General features: G+C 38.8%; 1 protein-coding gene across 4 annotated transcripts in view; it reads right to left on the reverse strand.

The window, feature by feature from the left end:
• The window catches only part of shq1 (SHQ1, H/ACA ribonucleoprotein assembly factor), a 95,945-nt gene that overhangs the window by 43,104 nt on the left and 33,322 nt on the right, over window positions 1–19,519 (reverse strand). For all 4 annotated transcript variants that reach the window (XM_008410597.3, XM_008410595.3, XM_008410596.3 and 1 more), the window contains exons 8-10: window positions 14,512–14,669; window positions 13,259–13,312; window positions 9,478–9,601 (exon numbers count right to left, since the gene is read on the reverse strand). In XM_008410597.3, coding sequence (XP_008408819.1) covers window positions 9,478–9,601; window positions 13,259–13,312; window positions 14,512–14,669 — 336 coding nt within the window. The remainder of the gene's footprint in view (window positions 1–9,477; window positions 9,602–13,258; window positions 13,313–14,511; window positions 14,670–19,519) is intronic.

Here is a 19,519-nt window from a genome sequence, read left to right on the forward strand (position 1 = left end):
GGTAGAAGCCATTTGTTTGTTAAACTCTTAATTAAACATATTTACCGTGTTTGATGTTTGTTGTAAATGACGTATAATCACAGACTAACGAGATAATTAGTCCAAGTTTGTCGTTTATTGAACGTTCAGAAATTACAGCGACTGTAAAGCGCCATGATAAAGGTAAACAAAGGTAAAACAACCCTAACAGGTGATCAACTCAAAACCACTCGCACATTTTTACGTTAAAAACATAACGTTCAGTCCGTTACGATATTATGTTTGCAGGCTTGATATTTATTTTAAGATCATTAATAAGCCTCTCATGAACACAGAGGTGGTTGATTAGTTCATTTTAAACTCCTGCTCTGCTAGTTATTTTGGTGATGGAACCGAAACGCACAGAATTGCGTAACACCTTGTTGAAACAATAATCACTGAGATTATTATTGTTGTTGGTCATTAATTTGAGCACGTTTTTGTTGTTGTTCTTTAATAAAGTTACGAACATTTTAAGCGAGCCAGAGGAGGACGTGCTGCTCTCAGCGTCCTGGTGACGTTCAGTTTGAAGAATTTGGATCATATGAGGCAAAAGCACATATGCTTGCAAGACTTGGCCTTATTTTTCTCGACAGGAACACTGTATCATTTTCTCAGCTTGTGGAAAACTAGAGGAAAGGTTACATTTTGATTCTAGCTAAATAGAAGCAATCAAACCTTTTAAATTAGTAAAATCAGGTAAGCTAAATCTCTCTACCAGCTTCGAAAACCTACAAGCATATTTGAGTATTTTTATTTGCAGAATTGAAAAACATTTGTCTGGCACTTAAAGTTGACTGAGCCATTCTAACACAACCCATTCTATCATTGGCAGGATGTTTTGGTGCTTTTGTTTTGCCCGTAGGTGAACCTCTACACCAGTCTCAAGTGTTCTGCAGCTACTAACACATTTTCTTGAGAATTCCTCTCCAGCAACCAAATGCCTAACCCAGGTCCTCAAGACACACTGCTCTGCATGTTTTAGATGTTTAGATGTTTCCTTCCTTCAGCCCAGGTCATATTTTTTTCTGACTAGCCAGAAATTCCTCCTGAGAAATCCAGCTCTACGACACAAAACCCAGATGAGAACTGAATGGTGATGACAACTGATCAGAATTATGTAGGAAGACAATAGCCAGGCTTCCAGGCTTAAGGAGTACATGAATAAGAGATGTGCTGTTGGAGTCTCATACTGGGGCAGAACAGTAGTCTTAAGTATTAGAGAAAAGTGATGTTTTGAAGCTTATCTGACTTTGGTCAGGGCAGATTCAGTTTGTGTTCTCCATACTTTGTGGAGATTTTGAGGTTAAAAATCATTGGATTGGTGAACATGAAACCTTAATTTTTCTTTGTAACAGCTTCGGTGATGAAATGTTATTTCAAATGAACACCAATAAAAAAGTTTTTTTACACTATTTTGCCAATGTCCAATGCCTAAAAGGTATAGAAAGTTCACTCCCTTGGATGTTTTAACCCTTTTTATTGCTTTTACAAATCCGTCATGATCAACAAAGCTTTTAGTGAAGAAAAAAAAAAAAAAAAAAAAAAAAGTGATAAAAAAATTCCAAGTGGCAAAACTTTTTACTGGCACTGAGAGCAGCAGCAGGTTTTGTAAAGCAAATAAACCTGCAGAAAGTGTTCTGCCTTTGTCAGATTTTTTCCAGTAATAGTGAATGCTTGGAAGGTCCTAGAGACACAGCTTCCACCATGTCAGGAACATTTAATCTGTGATGGACTTTTTACTTAAGGGTAAAAAGCAATAAAAGAAAATTACTACCCTGAACACACTCAGACTTTTTTTGTACACTTTTTTTACTTTTCAATGACTATCATACAAGTAGGTCAGAGTTGTTTTTTTAACTTCTCTCTGATCAGATGCTTGAGCTTTCCCAGCTTTCTCAACATTCAGGAGACTACGGCATCTTCTGTAAAATATATGGATGGATGAACAAAGATGTCTGTCGACTGGATCCTGCTGCAGGTAACATTTACTTTTCTTGTCATGTTGGTAAAAGAATGACAGCACTATTATCCTGATGCTGGCCTCCATACCTAACTCCAGTGTCCCCTACGCTCCCTGCCCCTCCCTACATTTCTGATGGCTCTTGAGTTACACTTCCGATGCAGGTGGAGGGTTTTATTGGGAATACTTGCCATCATGCCTCAGGGCTGCTTAAATATTTACCGCTGAATAGCATTTCCTCTGCAGCCCTAACCTGTCTACCACTGCTGAAAGGTTTGTTTTGCTAATACCTATGAGTGATTGTTTATGCAGCCTTGTGAAAGGAGTGGCTTAAAACCGGAGTGTGCATTACAGTTTCCCTCACTATGACAAATTAATGAAGATGCAGTGAAATTCTGAGAGGAAACACTCTAGACCAGGGGTGGGCAACTCCAGGCCTCGAGGGTCGGTCTTCTGTAACTTTTATATGCATCTCTACTTCAACACACCTGAGTCAAATAATGAGGTCGTTAGCAGGACTCTTGAGAACTAGACTGCACTTAGGAGGTGATTCAGCTGTTGGATTCAAGTGTGTTGGACCACGGAGACGTCTAAGAGTTGCAGGACACCGGTGTTCTGTCAGATCAGAATACATTATCAGATAGTCATACGCTAAGCTCAGACATGTATACGCCGTCATTACCATGTGATTTTATTTAATCAACAACATAGAATCATGACATAGAGCAGGGGTCCCCAAATTTTTCCTGTGAGGGCCACATAAACTTTTCCCTTCTCTGCTGGGGGGCCGGAGTCAGTTTGTAACAGAAAAACTGTGACGATTGCGGGAGTGCTTAAATGTAAAAATGTATTGTTTTCCAGAAAGCACAATCAAATAACCCTCTCTGGGTTCTTCACAGAAAAAATCCAGGAAGGATTATAGTCCATATTTTCCTAACTATGAGCCACACCGGACTATAAACCACAACCCCAAAGTTTTGTGTTCTTTTAAACCAATAAACATACAAATATAAGCCGCAGATATCTCTGCTGCTCCAGGTTTTCCACAGCGATGCAGCAGCAGCAGAGGGGGGTGGAAACCCAAAATTTGAGTCATAACAGGTCAATTGAATATCACATTTATTACGTTGAAAAAGAAAAAGTTGCCAAGTTTAGATTTTACTGAACTGATTACGGTTGTTTCCGAACGGTAACTGTAACAGTAAAAGTGCTGATCCTTCGTGTTGCTACTAGCATGTGCTAAATAAAAATGGGCCCCTTCTTCTTCAGATTTCAATGGCAGCTTGCATCCATGATTGTTTCACTACTGCCATCTACTGGATCCTAATATCTATACCTCAAATTCTCATAATGATCCCAGTATTATTTAAAAAACTGTTAAATAGCATTTCCCCTTCAATGCTATTTAACTGATCAACAACATTCTCAAATTTCAATTCCCTATTAAAACCTAATTCCGTTTTAATGGGCGCTTTCTTCTTTGATTTCCAATTTTGACTTCCAATGATTCACTTGTAATGGTCTCACTATGGTGTCTTGTACCAAAACTAAACCATCAGCCAAACTCCTTTCACAACGAGTCAGGATTAATTATTCTTCCTTTATTTCCATGTAGAATGGAGTGAAACTGTCAAAACACAAACTCAGGATGAGCTCAGAGCAGCTTACAGAAGTGTTTTAGATTCAGATACATACATTAGAAACAACTGATACAACAGCTACCTCTGAATGCTATGAGCTGCAATGCTACATAACGACCTAAGAAATCTTAGCAGCCTGCTAGTTAGCAATGACGTAGCACATAATCAAATCGCCCGCAGGTATTTCCAAAACTAATTCAATAAACAAGTTACTTTTTTATCATATGTTAACATAAAGGCTCGTTTTGAAGTATAAGCTGCTACTTACAGGCATTGCTTCGAAGAACTCGACCTGGAATGCGGCGTTCATAACAGACACGTGTGTTCATCTGCTCTACCGCTATCAAACAACCGCACTGATTAAATAACATAAAAGTCAAGCAGTTCCCTAAAAGTCCAACAGATGGCAGCAATGCACCATGCAAAACAAAACACCCACAGTTTACAGGACACACTTCCTGATAAAGAGCCCCCTGATGGTTGAAGAAAAATCCACATATAACCCGGAAAATACGGTACATGAAAAAAAAATCTGAATGCTTTCTGGTATTGTTCAGGGGGCCGGACCAAATGTGGAGGCGGGCCGGATTCGGCCCGCGGGCCGTTGTTTGGGGACCCCTGACGAAGATCATCATACACTTTGTTATTAACAGTTATATGGCATCCTGACTTAGCGGATAAGTAGGTTAATGAGTTTTACACGGGCGTGTGTTGTTGTTGACTGCAGCTGCAGCTAGACCCTGCTTTAAACACACTTTGAAACCAAGACAACGCGTGTATATCTATCTAGTTATCATATTATATCATATTAAAAACAATTTAATGACCTATTTTCGTCATAACTTGTTGCGTATGCTGAACTGACAACTCCACTGACGGTTGGACTTCTTAAAGCGCATGCGCGGGCATGCGTACTCACTGCATGTATGCTATCCTGACAGCGTATGGCTATCTGACAGAACACCAGCCCTCGAGGACCTGGATTGCCCAGCCCTGCTCTAGACACAAGCCAGGCCAAATTTCTGTGCTGTTACAGTTTATTAGGGGAGAGCCACATTACTCATTTGAGCATAATGCTTGAACTATGAAGGGGTACAGCAAGAAACATGAATAAACAGGTTTCTGACACAATTCTATGTTGACTGGCATGTTTGCATGCTTGTTTGTTGCCTGGTTGGCTTATGGATGGACAGATCAACAGGTCTGTCCATCCACCAACAGTCGCAACTATTTAGCAATGGAAATCAATAAATTCAAAAAGTATTTTTGCATACTTGTTCCTTTTATTCAATTTCCAGACTTTATGAGGAACCCAGAACAAAGCAGTAACTCCTACCAAAAGTTGGGCTTGAGTATTAGATTTTGTGAACTGAAAAAATATATTAGGTTGAAAACAGAAGTAGATGTTCAAACATAAGAGAAAGACAGTGAGGGGCAAGAGTGACAAACTGTCTTTTCTCTCACACTCCCGAATACTAATCTTCCTACTCGGTGAGTCGATGAAATGCTAATCAGGGGCTTAAAAGGCCTCTAATTTGCTGTCATTTACCAGTGTTAGAATTGTCACCAGCAAGATAAACTCAGTGTGTTTACATTGTCGACTCTTCACAGTCTGCAGAGGCTTCTTCCTTTAAGATTAAAGATATCAAAGTCAAAAGTCCACTTTCCACTAATTCATGTTCCCCTCCCTGGGGCGTAAAAGCCCAGGTGAAAATAAATATACTAAGTATATAACATTTTAGCATACTTTAAGTCAGAGTAATCATGAGTATAGTTCAAGTTCGCTTAGGATTGGTTAACTTGAAGTATGTTAGAACAACTAATTTTGTGCTTAGTGTATTTTAAAGTAAGGTAATTTTATTTTTAAAGCACATTTTCAGCAACAAGGCAATTCAAAGTGCTTTACGTGAGTTAAAAGGAAATACAAACAAAATAACAAACCAAAGGAAAATAGAGGAAAGAAAACTAATCTAATGTTGTTCTAAAGCAGTGGCTCTCAAACTTTTTCTCCTGGGCCCCCCCAGTGGTTTTCAAACTATTTCTGCCCTCCCCCTATTGCTTTCAAATAGCTGTCTGGTTGAACGATGTGTGTGAGCGAAGGGGGTGGAGGGCAGAGACTCCCTGCTATACTCTGCCCCGGCTCCAGACGAACAAGGGGGGGGGTCAACATTTTTGGGGGCAACAGCTGAACATAGACAACAACACCAGTAGCCTACAAGCTACTTGTTAACTAGCTTAAGTTGCGGTATTGATAGCTAGTCATCTTTTAGCTAACATTACCTGCATCCAACAGCTTTACTCAACTCAGTCGGTTAGTTTTGCGGAAAAACTGTGAAAAGTTCTTTGCGTTTTGCTGGTTTGCTGCCATGATTCTAACACACACCTACGTAGCTCTGCCCAGCAGCAGGTCTCCTTCACTGCCGCACAGGTGTAAACCCAGCGCGAGCGTCGTAGCGCTCATGTTGCGTTTAAAGGAAGCTCGGAAAAACAGGTTACAACATGTTAACAACGGATTAAACCGTTTTAACTAGAGGTGTGCCGATCGATCGGCCACCGATCATAATCGGCCGATTCCCGTGAAAAAGTGTATGATCGGTGATCGCCGATCACGGTCTGTTGTTACCGATCACCTGCTTCTCATTTCGCAGCCTGCCTGTGCAGCTGGTCTCCTCTTTCCTTCACACTGCGCAAACGCGCAGCAACAAATCCTAAGCAATGTGGAACTATAACGCACTGAGTGAATGGGGACGTTTGCGTGTTGCGGGGGAAAATATGGGGTGAAATGGGGTGAAGCAGGTCAAAATGCATCAACACGACGAACATAATATGGCATAAAAACAATGCCATACTTGATGGGAGTTTGGCGACATCAAGGCTCACTGCAGTAAAAAAGACATATGGAGGATCAGATAGCAGGTAAAGCAGCGCACAGCTTCAAACACTCACCTGGATTAGCATGACGGTCAGAAAGCTAAACAAATAACCCGCAAAATTATTTAAGTCTTCAAGCTGGGTTGCAAGACGCTGGTTCTGCTCTCACTGTTGAACCGCTGCTCCGCGCTACAGGTAGTAATATTTCACAGACGGAGCACCGCTTCTGCTCCACCTGGTAGTGACTCTCACACCGAACCTCTGCTTAAAGCTGCAGCATCTAGCTTAAAAAAATACATTTTACATACGTATTACAACTTTTGCTGTCCTAACATGAGATACATAATCTCTGAAAAAATAATCGATCTCCCTGTTCTGCATAATTACTCCGCTCAGTCAGAAACAGCCACTGAGAACTAGCAGTAATCAGTTAGCCGCAATGCTATAAGGAAGTTTTCATTCAGTAACTCAGGATTGTTTATTGTAATGGATCCTGTATTTGCCTTTTAATGTTAAGTTTTATACTAGAATTTTTTTGGCAATGTTGAGAGGTTTTATTTTGGCTCTTTACATTATTTAGTCTCTTCAGAGCCTTCCTATGTTATCAGTCTGTTAAAGATAGTATTATCAATAGCAGTACAATTTGCACAATGCCTGTTTTGTTTAATTTTCTTTTTGGAAAAAGTTATTAAAAACAAGTTTTTGTCTAAACTAAGGTGAATTCATAGTTCCTTTTCCCACATAATGTAACCGGTAGTGTTTATAATTAAAAAAGAAAATAATTATGTGATCGGTATTGGTGATCGGCCCACATGGGTGATCGGAATCGGAAGCGGCAGGAAAAAACCTGATCGGCACATCTCTAGTTTTAACTGCTGATAAAAGTGACAGAGAACACAGATATGGGAAGTGTGCAAGCCCCTACTGTATCAAATTGAGAGGAATATCAGAGAGTTGGCCATTCTAGGGTAAAAATCCAGCCCATACAGAGTTCGTTTTTTTGTGTGTTTTTTTTTTTCCATCCAGATGGCTTCCCATGTCTCCCCCTGCAATGGCATGGTGCCCCCTCTAGGGGGCGCGCCCCACAGTTTGGGAACCTCTGTTCTAAAGTATGTAAACTAAGTCCTCCTGTTCAGGGTTGCTAAGTATCTAGTTCCATTTCTAAATAGTGAGTACTCTACAATTTCTGATAAAATAAGCTAAAGAGTGACTGATCTAATTCCTTTTCTGGGTTAAAGTGAGTACTCCACAATTCTGTAAAGATGGCACCGAGTGACTGCACCTATGTAGCCTTTTCTCCCTACTTAAATATTACCTTCAAACACCCAATGAAGCACTTTCTGCAAACTGTATCCAGCTGTCAACATGCTTTTGCTTGAAAACACATGGCGACCACATTGACTATGCCTTTTTGGTAGCATCCTGTCGAACCCAAGCAACATCCCCATCCTTCCTATATTTCACAGTATGACCCAAGATAAATAGTATTTCATTTTAATGTCTGCTGTCTAGTAGATACACCAAAACTAGTTGTGTTTCCATGATAAATGTGTGCAAAACTTTGTCAGTCAGTATTCCACTACAATAGAAAAAAACACAATTTTGCAATTGTGGTGTTTCCAATAAATAAGAAATGCCATTAAAATCACACAAAAATAAGTTTGTTCACGATATACAACATTAAAAAACATGTTGCGCCATTGTCCTCCTTCCACTTCCTGTTGCCTTTTGTCTTTTCTGCCAGTAGTAACATCCATTGATCACGACTCATTCAATAATACGGCAAATTTCAATACAGCTGAAAGACTGACTAATGACTTACTCATTTAGAATGAGTAACATTTAGAATGAGTAACTAAGTCACTCTACTTACTCATTCTAGTTTTTGATAAAAGCACAAAAACATTTTATCAAACATTTAAAAATGCAAATGTTTTTGTAATTCCAAATCAAGGTCTTCAGTAGGCATCAACTATCTGAACAATACACACATTGTGCAGGATAATGCAAAATATATTCACCACACCAAGCTACAGCCATCTAATAATAGGCAAATAAATAAAAATAATCCAAGTTAAGCAAATATATATAACTGTATACTTTAACAAAATACACAGGCAATGCCGCACATAATTGAACAGTCAGCAATTTAACAAAACATTTCTATGTTCCCCAGTTAAGCTCAACATTAATCCAAACTGCTCAAGTAGCACATGTGAACAATTAAAAGAAACAATGTTCTGTAAAGTCTGTAGGGGAATGTAAGAGAAAAGTAACACTCACTCATTACTTGTAAATAAAATCCATGCGTCTGTGCTAGCTGTTAGTCACTCGTAGCGCTCATAGCTAGTCTTTAAAATGCCTTACAAAGTTTGTCAAAAGTATGTACATTTTGATTGGCTGATAATTCTGTCAGTCATGCCAACTATGGCCTATTGCATGGCATTTTTGTCAAAAGGGTAGCTGAATTTGTACAGCAGGTCCTGAGGCAGAGCAGCTCGCCAGATGCGTGTGAGGCACTTTTTTAAAAAAGATTTTATTGGCTTTAGTGGCCTTTATTTGATAGTTAATTGACAGGAAAGTGGGTAATGAGAGAAGGGGAAGACATGTGGCAAAGGTCGCCAGGCAGGGAATTGAACCTGCGACAGTCGCATCGAGAACAAGGCCTCCATATGTGGGCTGTGCCTAACCCTGCACCACCACAGTACACCCCGTAAGTCACTTTTTAAAGTAGGAAATTAAAGTGAATATTCAATAATACAAATAAACAACATGTTTGTAAAATAAAAAATGAAGTTATAGATATAATTAAATATGAATAAGACATTTTACACTTTTTCTTTTCAATTTTCTACGGCTAGCAGAGAAGACAGCCCACCACTGATGGAAACATAGATACCGATGCTACTGGTTTTCTAAAGATAACGGGTGCATTACTAGTCCCTTTTAAACTTTTAGGTTGTGTGGTGCTCTTTGGTGACTCACCTGATTGTAAAATCTTAGCCGTGTCACAAACTGACAAGGCCACTAAAGCAAAGTGTCTGTAGAGTGGGTAGCACAAAACCCTCCGTCCAAAGGACACCAGGACATCTCGTGAGCAGCTGTAGGTCTGCAGAAAACAAAATGTATCCCACTTTAAAGTTAATATCTACTAAGAATTCAGCTGACAATTGGAATCAGAGCTGACATCCTGATTGGTATGGAAGTTGTTAGAGGGAAGAGGTCTTAAATGTGAAGTTAGATCCTAATGTCCAAAGTGAAGTCACCATTATTGCCTTTGTTTGTCTAACCGGGTTTCAAAGTGTCCAGCAAGTGGTACTGTGGAGTAATTCTAAGCATTAAGCCGCATATATGTGCCATCATATCTGCGGAACAGCCGTTGATCCCAATCTTATTCACAAAGAAGAAGGAGAGAAGCTGGGGGGTCGGACTAGGGGGGGCTAGCGTACCGTTGAGTGCTGTGGAGGGGGGCGCAGACGGACGGATGGGGGTGGACAGACTGCCCATCCGTCCGCGTACTGCAAGAAGGGGGAGGAGGTCTGACTGTACGCTAACTCCACCGGCCCCCTAGATATGCTATTTTATTTATATAAGTATAAGTAATTTCCACTTTTAGTAATGTGTCTACCAGAGGATTCCTCTGGTCATTATCTTTCATTAGAGTTTGTATATCAGGTGTTGTCCAAGTGTGCTATTTGGAGACTCCAAATGGAGACTCCAAATAGCACACTTGGACAACACCTGTACATCCTCAAAAATAAACATGTCCAAAATGACATTTCTTTTTTGTGCTATTTTGATCAGTCTTGAAATCCACGAGTAGAATACCTTATTCTATAGATTTACTGTATTTTCCAGTCCATACATTCAACACAAAAAAATAAAATGAAAAATCTGGGTGAAGCAAATTTCTTTTTTAATTTTTGTGTTACAAACATAACTACAAACTACTTACAGTTAAAGTATTTTTGACTGCAAAAATAGAAAATTTAGCTTGTCATCTTCATAAAGAGACCAAGCTTTTGCAAGAACTCCAAATTGTGCAAGAACAGCAGCTGATTCAATTTGGGTATACCTTTTCAGCCGTTTTTGGTGATTTAGGGAGTTAGGTTTAAGGGGCTAAAAATAATAATACAAACAAATATATATTTCCTAAAACATCTTCTTAAAGTAAAGCTTTCAATGAAAAATTGAATCAACATGTCAAAGCTTTCCAAATGTTGGAGACTAGAAATTTAGAGTCGATAGGCAGACATCTAATAAAAATACACAAATAAAAATGACAAGAACTTTTTTCTGCCACACATTTAGTCCCTCGGATTTTTTTTTTACATTCACCATTTCCTCAGGTTAAATAGGAAGGTGATGAAGCTCTAATTATTCCCAACTACTCTTTCATAGAGTGAACCAAAAAGGGGACTCGTAGTTCTTGAACATTTCTGCGACCCTGGTCTCTTAATCGCTACCTCTTGTTAATAACCGCATGCCATTTCTGCTTTAAAGAACTCATACTCAGAAGAGAGAAACACACATTTATCCAGGCTTCCCGCTCTCTTCTCCTCTTGCAAAGGATGCACCGCTAGCTTGCGGAATGTGTGTCGGCAGGGATCGTACCCTTCCCAGGGGCTTGTTTTAGCAGAAGTGTAAATAAGGTCTGTTGCTGCTGCTCGCCAGGGGCCTCTGGAACACCAGCTCAGTCAAATGAGGACAAGTAAACATGAAGTATAGCACTGTAGAGGAAGGAGTGTGAGGCACCAAGTGAGAACTAAAAAACAGATATGGGAGTGAGAAAACGGTGATGGTGACTCTCAAACGGGATGCCAGTCAAAGACGGAGGTGGCTATTGTTGAGATTAAGGAGGGAAGAGAAGATGGAGCTGGCGGGGGATGGAGGAGATGCTACGCTGATGGAGGCAGACAGCCCTGCCGACTGCCTGATGAGCATTAAGAGGGCTGCCAGGCCAGCGAAGACCGTTCAACAGTGGACAGTGGATGTGTCCGTTAGTTCAGAGGAAACCTGACTTTATTTTTAATTGCTATAGTGATTTAGTGATATGAATATAAGTACTCTGCAGTTGCTTCTCAAGTGGTTATAAACTCTTTTATGCCCACTATCTCAACCTGTGCCGTACAAATACAATACTCACAAAAAAACAAGATAATCAGAAAGGAGGCTGGAAAACACCATCCTATCCAAGATGCTGGACTCAGATAATGCAGCTACATCTCCGAATACTAGGATTGAAGATATGATGGACAGACTGAGAAATAACATCTTTACTAAAGTGGATATTGTTGCTGAAGATTTGCACTCTAAGATTGCATCTTTTAGAGGGATACTAATTCCCCTTTTCCACTAGCTCCAATCAATCAATCAATCAATCAATCAATCAATCAATCAAATTTTATTTGTATAGCACATTTCAGCAGCAAGGCATTTCAAGGTGCTTTACATAATTAAAGAAAAAATAAAAACAGCATGTAACATTGAATAAACAGTAAGAAAGAGAGAGATTTTGAAAACAAAAAATAAATATATATATATATATATATAAAAAGATTAAAAAAGATAAAAACATACTTTTGTTATGGAATGTAAGCGCCTGTCGTGGCTGGACTCCGCCGTCCGTTTAACACGGATATTATCCAGGCCCCGTCGCCTAACAGGACAAGGTCTCTAACCTTGCAGCACCAGGCTCCGTCCACCTGTCACGCGAATTTTTGCACTAGGACTTCGTCGTCCTACATGGATTTTTGTGCACTATTTTTTACCTGTTAGAGTCTAAAATTTACAGGGTTTTTCTGTGCGCACAATGACCCTCAGTCACTCGCCACTTTTACATCATTAGAAAGAGGAATAAAAGAAATTAATAAATGGATAAAAAGTAAAGATAAAAACATCAAAGACATCAAAACCCCACTCTAATCCTAATTTAGCCATAAGCAACTCTAAACAGGTGGGTTTTAAGTTGAGATTTAAAGGCACCCAGTGTTTCAGCTGTCATACAGTCTAGTAGTCCTGGCACAACTCTACTCGGCTTGAGTAGAGCCGAGTAGAAAAATGCCAGTGTTCCCATTGGCATTTTTACGAGGCCGGTCCCTACTTTGGAGTAGGGCCAGCTCAGCAAGCTAAGCTCCTGTTCACTGATTGGCCGTGGGTGTGGTCAGAGGTAGCAGTAAAGACAGAAGAAAAACAAACGTCGCAAAATTTCAAACTCGCTGCAACATGGAAGCGATGGAGTTTTTTTCAGCTACTCTATACCATTCACAATCCATATTTAAAGTTCGTATCAATCATAACTACGTAAAATGTAGTTATAAAAATAAAAATGTAATTATGACATTTTAAAGTCATAATTACAGTAAGTCATAATTGTGTCTGCCCAACTTATAATTATGACACACAAAGTCATAACTATGGGATAAAAAGTAAAATTTTTACTTTCATAGTCATATTTATGAAATATAAAGTCTTAATCAGAGAGCTGCAAAAAATTTAACTCAAGTAAGAGAAGCACTACTTCAACATATTTTTACTCAAGTAAAAGTACAAAGAAGCCATCCAAAAATTACTTAAGTAGGTAAGAAAAGAATTTGGTAAAAACTCCCAAGTCCTGAATAATAATCAATTCACCAGACAGACCAGCTAAGTAGAAATTTTGGTATTTGGTACATGAATGCATATGAACTGTAACATTCATTCAAAATGACTTTTTGGAGTCACCATAAATATAATTGTTCAGTATTAAAAAAAAAAGTAGCCTCACCTCCAGCCAGCACAGAGTACCGCTGAGCTTTCTGATAGTCCATGGTGACTCCACCTGCCGGGGAAATGAACACTTTAAAAACAGAGGAGGAACATTTAGAGGAGGAGTTTTGATACAGTCTGTCTCTATTTTACAATTTCCCAAACAGAAAGAAAGTTAATCTACTAGTGGTGCACCAATTTATCAACCAACAGATTTATCTGCGCTGATCTACTTAATTTTGGGAGATTGGCCGATACTTGCATGTGAAGCTGATCTGTGAAGCTGATCTTATTCCCTGATCTTATAAACCTCAGCAAAGGTTTAAAAATCAACCACTGCTCTCTTCTGCTATACAGCAACAGAGATTTTACTGACAAACTGGCCCATCAGGTCATGCCTGCAATAATCACCCCACTGATGCCAGTGGGGCATCAGACAGTATTGTCTGATGCCAACTCAGTGACTTTTTTTGCTATTTTTAGCAACATTTCAGACTAAAAATCAATAGGTATTGGCTAAAATCAGAATCAGCAGGTAGGCTTTGGTAATCTCTGAGCAGCCAGAAGGTGGTAATCGGTGCATCTCTTATCTACAAAAGGTGGTGATTTAATAGTCAAAGATAAATTCTCAGTATGTGGTATCAAACACTTCAGCCATGTTTTGAAGCATATTTCACAACACAATCAGTCTGTACCACCTCACAGAGGTACAACACACTGATGGCCAGTGTGAGCCCTTGGATCCGTTTGTAATCTCAGGGCTTCCAGAAAGAATGGAAATTATTATTTAGGTAATTCTAACTGACCCAAAGAGAAGTTTGGTCTGATTTCACTTCAGACAGGTGTGTGTGTCTTTATCTGGTGTATGTAAACTTCTGGTATTAATTGGAATTGTTGCTTAACAGTGCACAGTTGGTAGCACTGTTGCCTTGCAGCAAGAAGGTCCTGGGTTTAATTCCTGGCTTGGAGCCTTTCTGTCTGTAGAGTCTGCATGCTCTCCCTGTCCATGCGTGGGTTCTCTCCGGCTTCCTCCCACAATCCAAAAACATGGCTGTCAGATTAATTGGTCTCTCTAAATTCTCCTTAGGTGTGAATGTGCATGACTGTTTATCCTGTGTCTCTGTGTTGCCCTGTGATGGAGTGTCCAGGGTGACCCTCCTTCCCGTTGACCGCTTGATATAGGCACCAGTATCCTTTGTAACCCCAGTAGGGATAACATGTAAGATAATGAATGGATAGATGCTGCTCACCAGGAGTTGCCTTCACACTTACACTGTGTTCCCCCTCTGCAGAACGCACTGCATAGGAGTACGCCAGCAGGATGTCAAGAAGGCTGAGCCATGCTTGGCAACGAGATGTCTTGTCCAGCAGGAAGGAGCGGTTTGTGAATTTTCTCAGCTGCTCTTTCTCTTCATCACTAAAAGAAACGGCTGCAAAAAAAAGGGGATATAATCATAAAATTGACTCTAAATGTTGTGCACACATCACTGGGTATGAAAGTAAGCTTTAGCTCTGCTTTAGTGTTCCACACCAAAACATTGTGTGTTTCACTGTGTGTTTCAGTGTATTCACAACCTTGGACTTTCTCACAATCTTTATAACCTTAGTTTTTTATGTACTTCAGTGTTTTTATGCAACAAATCAAAACAACAAAGCAGATAAGTGTAATGTGGAAAGAAATGTTTTCTAAAATCTAATTTTGAAACGTTTTGGTGGACCTTTATAGTAAGTCCTCTTATTCAATACTTTGTAGAACACCCTTTTGCTGCAGGTACAACATCAAGTCTTTAGGGGTCTCTGCTATGGAAGAAATCACATTTCATTATTAGGGAGGGACAATAAACAAGGAAATTTCTTAAGAGCAATTTTGGGGGCTAGGGGGTCGGCAAAGTCACAGTGAAACGTAACGTAAAATGTGGTTTAAAAATATGTTCAAGTTGCAGGAACAAAAATGACTAGTAAATGGCAATGCATATCAGACATGTGTTTCCTCAGTAAATAAATTGTTGAGACCTATAGAAGTCAAATGTTTAGATATGAGTTTGGTTCAGTGTCACTGATCTAATCTCTGCTAGACCTTTAACAAATGTAAGGCTCTGAATAAAAACAAGTTTTAATGAGTAACTCCACTTAATAAAATTCCTCATAAATATTGATTCATTGTAGTGGCTCTCAATACAATGTATTACTATTATTATGCATTATTTAAATTATAACTTAAGTTGTATATTTTGAAACGTTTTTTGGACTTTCCAGGTCCTGGATGACTGAGAACAAGTAGGTAAAAATAACAAATATATGGAAAATATAACAAACTTAAGGCTCAAAGCACCAGGGTTTTTCTAGAAAAATATTCAGATTTTATTTTGTGGATTTAAAGATGGTAAGAAGCAAAGGCATACTTTCTTACAGGTTTGATCTCTGTTTAGCTCTGCTATCTTCCCATAAATGAGCTGGTATTTCTTCTTCTGAAAAAATATGATGCATCCCCACAATATGACACACCCACTAGTATGTTTCACCATGGTGATGGTCTGTGACAGACTGGTGACCTGTCCAGGGTGACCCCGCCTCTCGCCCGGAACGTTAGCTGGAGATGGGCACCAGCAACCCTCCCGACCCCACTGAGGGACAAGGGTGTATAGATGATGGATGGATGGATGGATGGATGGATGGATGGATGGATGGATGGATGGATGGATGGATGGATGGATGGATGGATGGATGGATGGATGGTGCGGTCAGGGTGATGTGTGCAGTTAGTTTACCACCAATAATATTGGCCCAAAAGTTACACTTTTGATCTCACTTGACCATATATGTTTCTGTGTTCCCAACAAATTCTTGTTGTGCCTTTAATTCAACAATGGCTTTCAAAAGGCTCCATATGTAGTCGGAACTGGGATAATCGGAAAAATCAACTGGAATGCCCCCCAAAGTTGGAATCCCCCTCAGCAAGCAGGGCAAAATCCAACTACTCACAGTTATGATTTATAAGACCAACTTTGGGTTTCAATATGGCCACTTCTCTCAACAATAATAAGACATGGTGGGAACATGTTTATTTTACAAGACACACTTGCAAGAGTGCATCTAAAATCAATGCTTCATGTATCGCTTTTAAGACTTAACTGAACAAATTAAAAATGGGGTTTGCTTATGGAAAGTAAAACTTGCGACAGCATTCATAAGAAGTATTGCAAGTAATGGCTCTGGGATTCACATGTTGAAATCCTGACATTTCAGACTATGCTAATGGTATGCTGCATAGGTTTGATTAAGTGTTTTGCTCTTTAATGTTCCCGGGGTGTTGTTTTCCTTCCACTTAATCATCTACAACTCTATGCTGGCCTTTCACAAAGTTTGTAGTTGTAAGTCGACAAAACAAGTAGTACTTTACTGGGTTGGTAACACTTTATTTGAAGAAGTGTTCATAAGACTGATATGACACTGTCATAAATATGACATAACACCTGTCATGAACATGAAGTCTTTATGAATATTTGACTATTATCATGAAGTGTCATTTGGTAAATTGTGACACTTTAATGCAAAGTTGGCACTTTTAATTGATTTTTAATACAACTTTTAAAGCAATTTTGCATTAAGTGTCATTATTTACCAAATGACACTTCATGACATCAGTCACAATCATTCATAAAGAATTCTTCATGTTCATGATAGTGTCATGTCAGTCTTATGCACACCCCTTCAAATAAAGTGTTACCTGTGACCAGCATGTATCAAGATAATAAGACCTGATGTATCGCTGCAGGAACAAACAGCTTAATCAAAGCAGATCTAGTGTATTAAGTCTTTAAGACAATGTCTACATTGAGTTGAATAAATATGAGATGCATACCGTTTTGCTAACTACATGTTCAAGTCTGATTAAACAAAATTAAGCTTTCCATACAGAAAGCAGTGCTAAACTGCTCCTTCTCAGGGGACCTACAGCATTTCAATATTTCTGTTAAAACACATTCAATGTACCAGCACAATACAATTAAAATGAAAAGTAAAAGATTACTTATCAGACTTTGTTTTTCAGTTGAGAAAAAATGTATATCAACAAATGTCAAATGTTTTGTATTTTTTGTCACTCTGAACTGAAAGTTATATTATATAGCCATACAGTAGAGTGAAATACTTAAAGTCTTTATTTCTGGTCATTTTTATGATGATGGCTTACAGATAAAAACTCAGGATAAACCACCTCATCCTAGCACAAAAAGGTTTTATTGAAAAACACAGGTTTTTCACACTTTTGTAATTCCAATTAGTGTAATTTTAAAATCAATGAAAATGCATCTAATATTTGTGTCAGTCGGACACAATCCTGGGGAAGACTACTAATTGAACAGATGTTCAGAAAACAGTCATTTAGACTCTCCACAAGGAAGGGAAGTTACAAAAAGTCATTGATACAGAAGCTGATTGTTCAAAGTTGTGGTAGCACACAAGGTAATTTTATTTATATAGCACATTTTCAGCAACAAGGCAATTCAAAGTGCTTTACATAAATTAAAAGGAAATACAAACAAAATAACAAACCATTGTGTTTTCACAAGAGAAACGGGGTGTGGGAAATGTGGATTCATCCCCATTTAACAATAGTGACATAATATTCTGATATTGTTCAGGCTTCATTTGAGTGTGTATTCACACTAAGAAAATTCTTTGGTTGACTTGTTTGGTCTGGACCAAAAGAGGACTTTATTTTTTTCATTTGGTGCGGTTTCCTTTACATTGTGTTTTCTTTTTTACATTTTACATGTAAAAAATGTAAAATGTACAACTACAATTTGTAGTAGTTGTACATTATAATTTATAATGTGCTTTACTACAATTTGTAAGTAAAGCCACGTGGGTGACGATCATTACTCCCAGTGGGCAGAAATGAAAATCAAACTTTGGAAGTCCTGCTTGCTGCATTTGTCTGTGCACATTTATACTATTACAACTGCGACACCATTTGGGATGTCACGACCAGCTCATAAAACTCAATGTAATATTTTAAATTTTTGAACGGCGTCTGCAAATGCTGAATGAGATGAGACACTCTGCATGTCTTAACCCACAACATGCTACTAATATCTCTAAGCAGAAGGCATCAAATCAAGTACAATAGGGCTGTATGATACGGCTGAAAAATTTATCATAATAAAAGCATTCAATAACAGTCGATATCAATACATATTGATTAGCTTTTTTATTTCAAGTAACTGAAATACTGCCAAATTGATGACATGACCCTTCTTGTTTTATTCAGTTTTCACTCCATGCTGTTGTTTTTTATTTTTAAGTAGTCATCAGGCACGATGGCAAAACCAGATAGTGCTGCTGCACCAGTTACTCAATAGGTTGTTGCTAGGCCACCAAAGAGTGAGTGAGTTAGTCGATGCTGGCTGTGAGACGTTGAGCAGCTAAAGCCTACATCTCCCAGAATACTGTGCAGTTCTCGATCAGAGTTCGGTGAAGTTATTGAAAATTCTAACAGATGTATGTTCTCTTTATATTTATCAATAAAAAATATGCTCTATATACCGTTAATGATTTATTGCCCTGACCTGGTAGGTGTAATTTTAATTTGTATGAAAAAGATAAAATGTTGACAGTAAATTCATACTCACACATTGATTTGCAAGTCAAATCAATTTGAGGAAGACCCCAATTGTAATATTTTCATTCATGCCCATGATAAATCCATGTAAGCATGCTAAACAGGTCGGTTCATGTAAATCACATATGTCAAAGTCAAGGCCCGCGGGCCACATCCGGCCCGCAAATCAATTATCTATGGCCCCCTGAATGATATTTAATTACTATGAGAACCGGCCCGCAAGCCAGAGCCGCCCGCTCGTGTTTTGCCTGCAAACACTACATTTCCCATAATGCAACGGTAGCCCGCGAAGTGACTACAGCGCGCCCAAACGGCTTCATTATTCATCAGCTCAGAGCCTCACCCCGAACATTGATGAACTTGTACAAAAGATGAGACACCTCCAAGTATCAGGCTCAGCCTCAGACAAGTGAGCATCACAGAGCAGTAACGTATTTTCAGTTTATAAGTTTCAGTTAAATTTTTACATTTGTTTCTACAAGACGTGATTTTTCTTTGAATGAAGTATTGTTTTGTCTGTGTGCCATATATTTTTGTATTTAATTTTATTTTATTGTATTTATTTTTCAGTTGAATGGATTCAGGTAAAATTGCAGATAAGAGCCATGAGAAAGAATACAACTGATTTGATTTATTTTTTTACTTTACTATTTGAAA

Source organism: Poecilia reticulata, chromosome 5 (assembly GCF_904066995.2).
Source record: "Poecilia reticulata chromosome 5, P_reticulata-male-v2, whole genome shotgun sequence".
Lineage (NCBI taxonomy): Eukaryota > Metazoa > Chordata > Actinopteri > Cyprinodontiformes > Poeciliidae > Poecilia > Poecilia reticulata.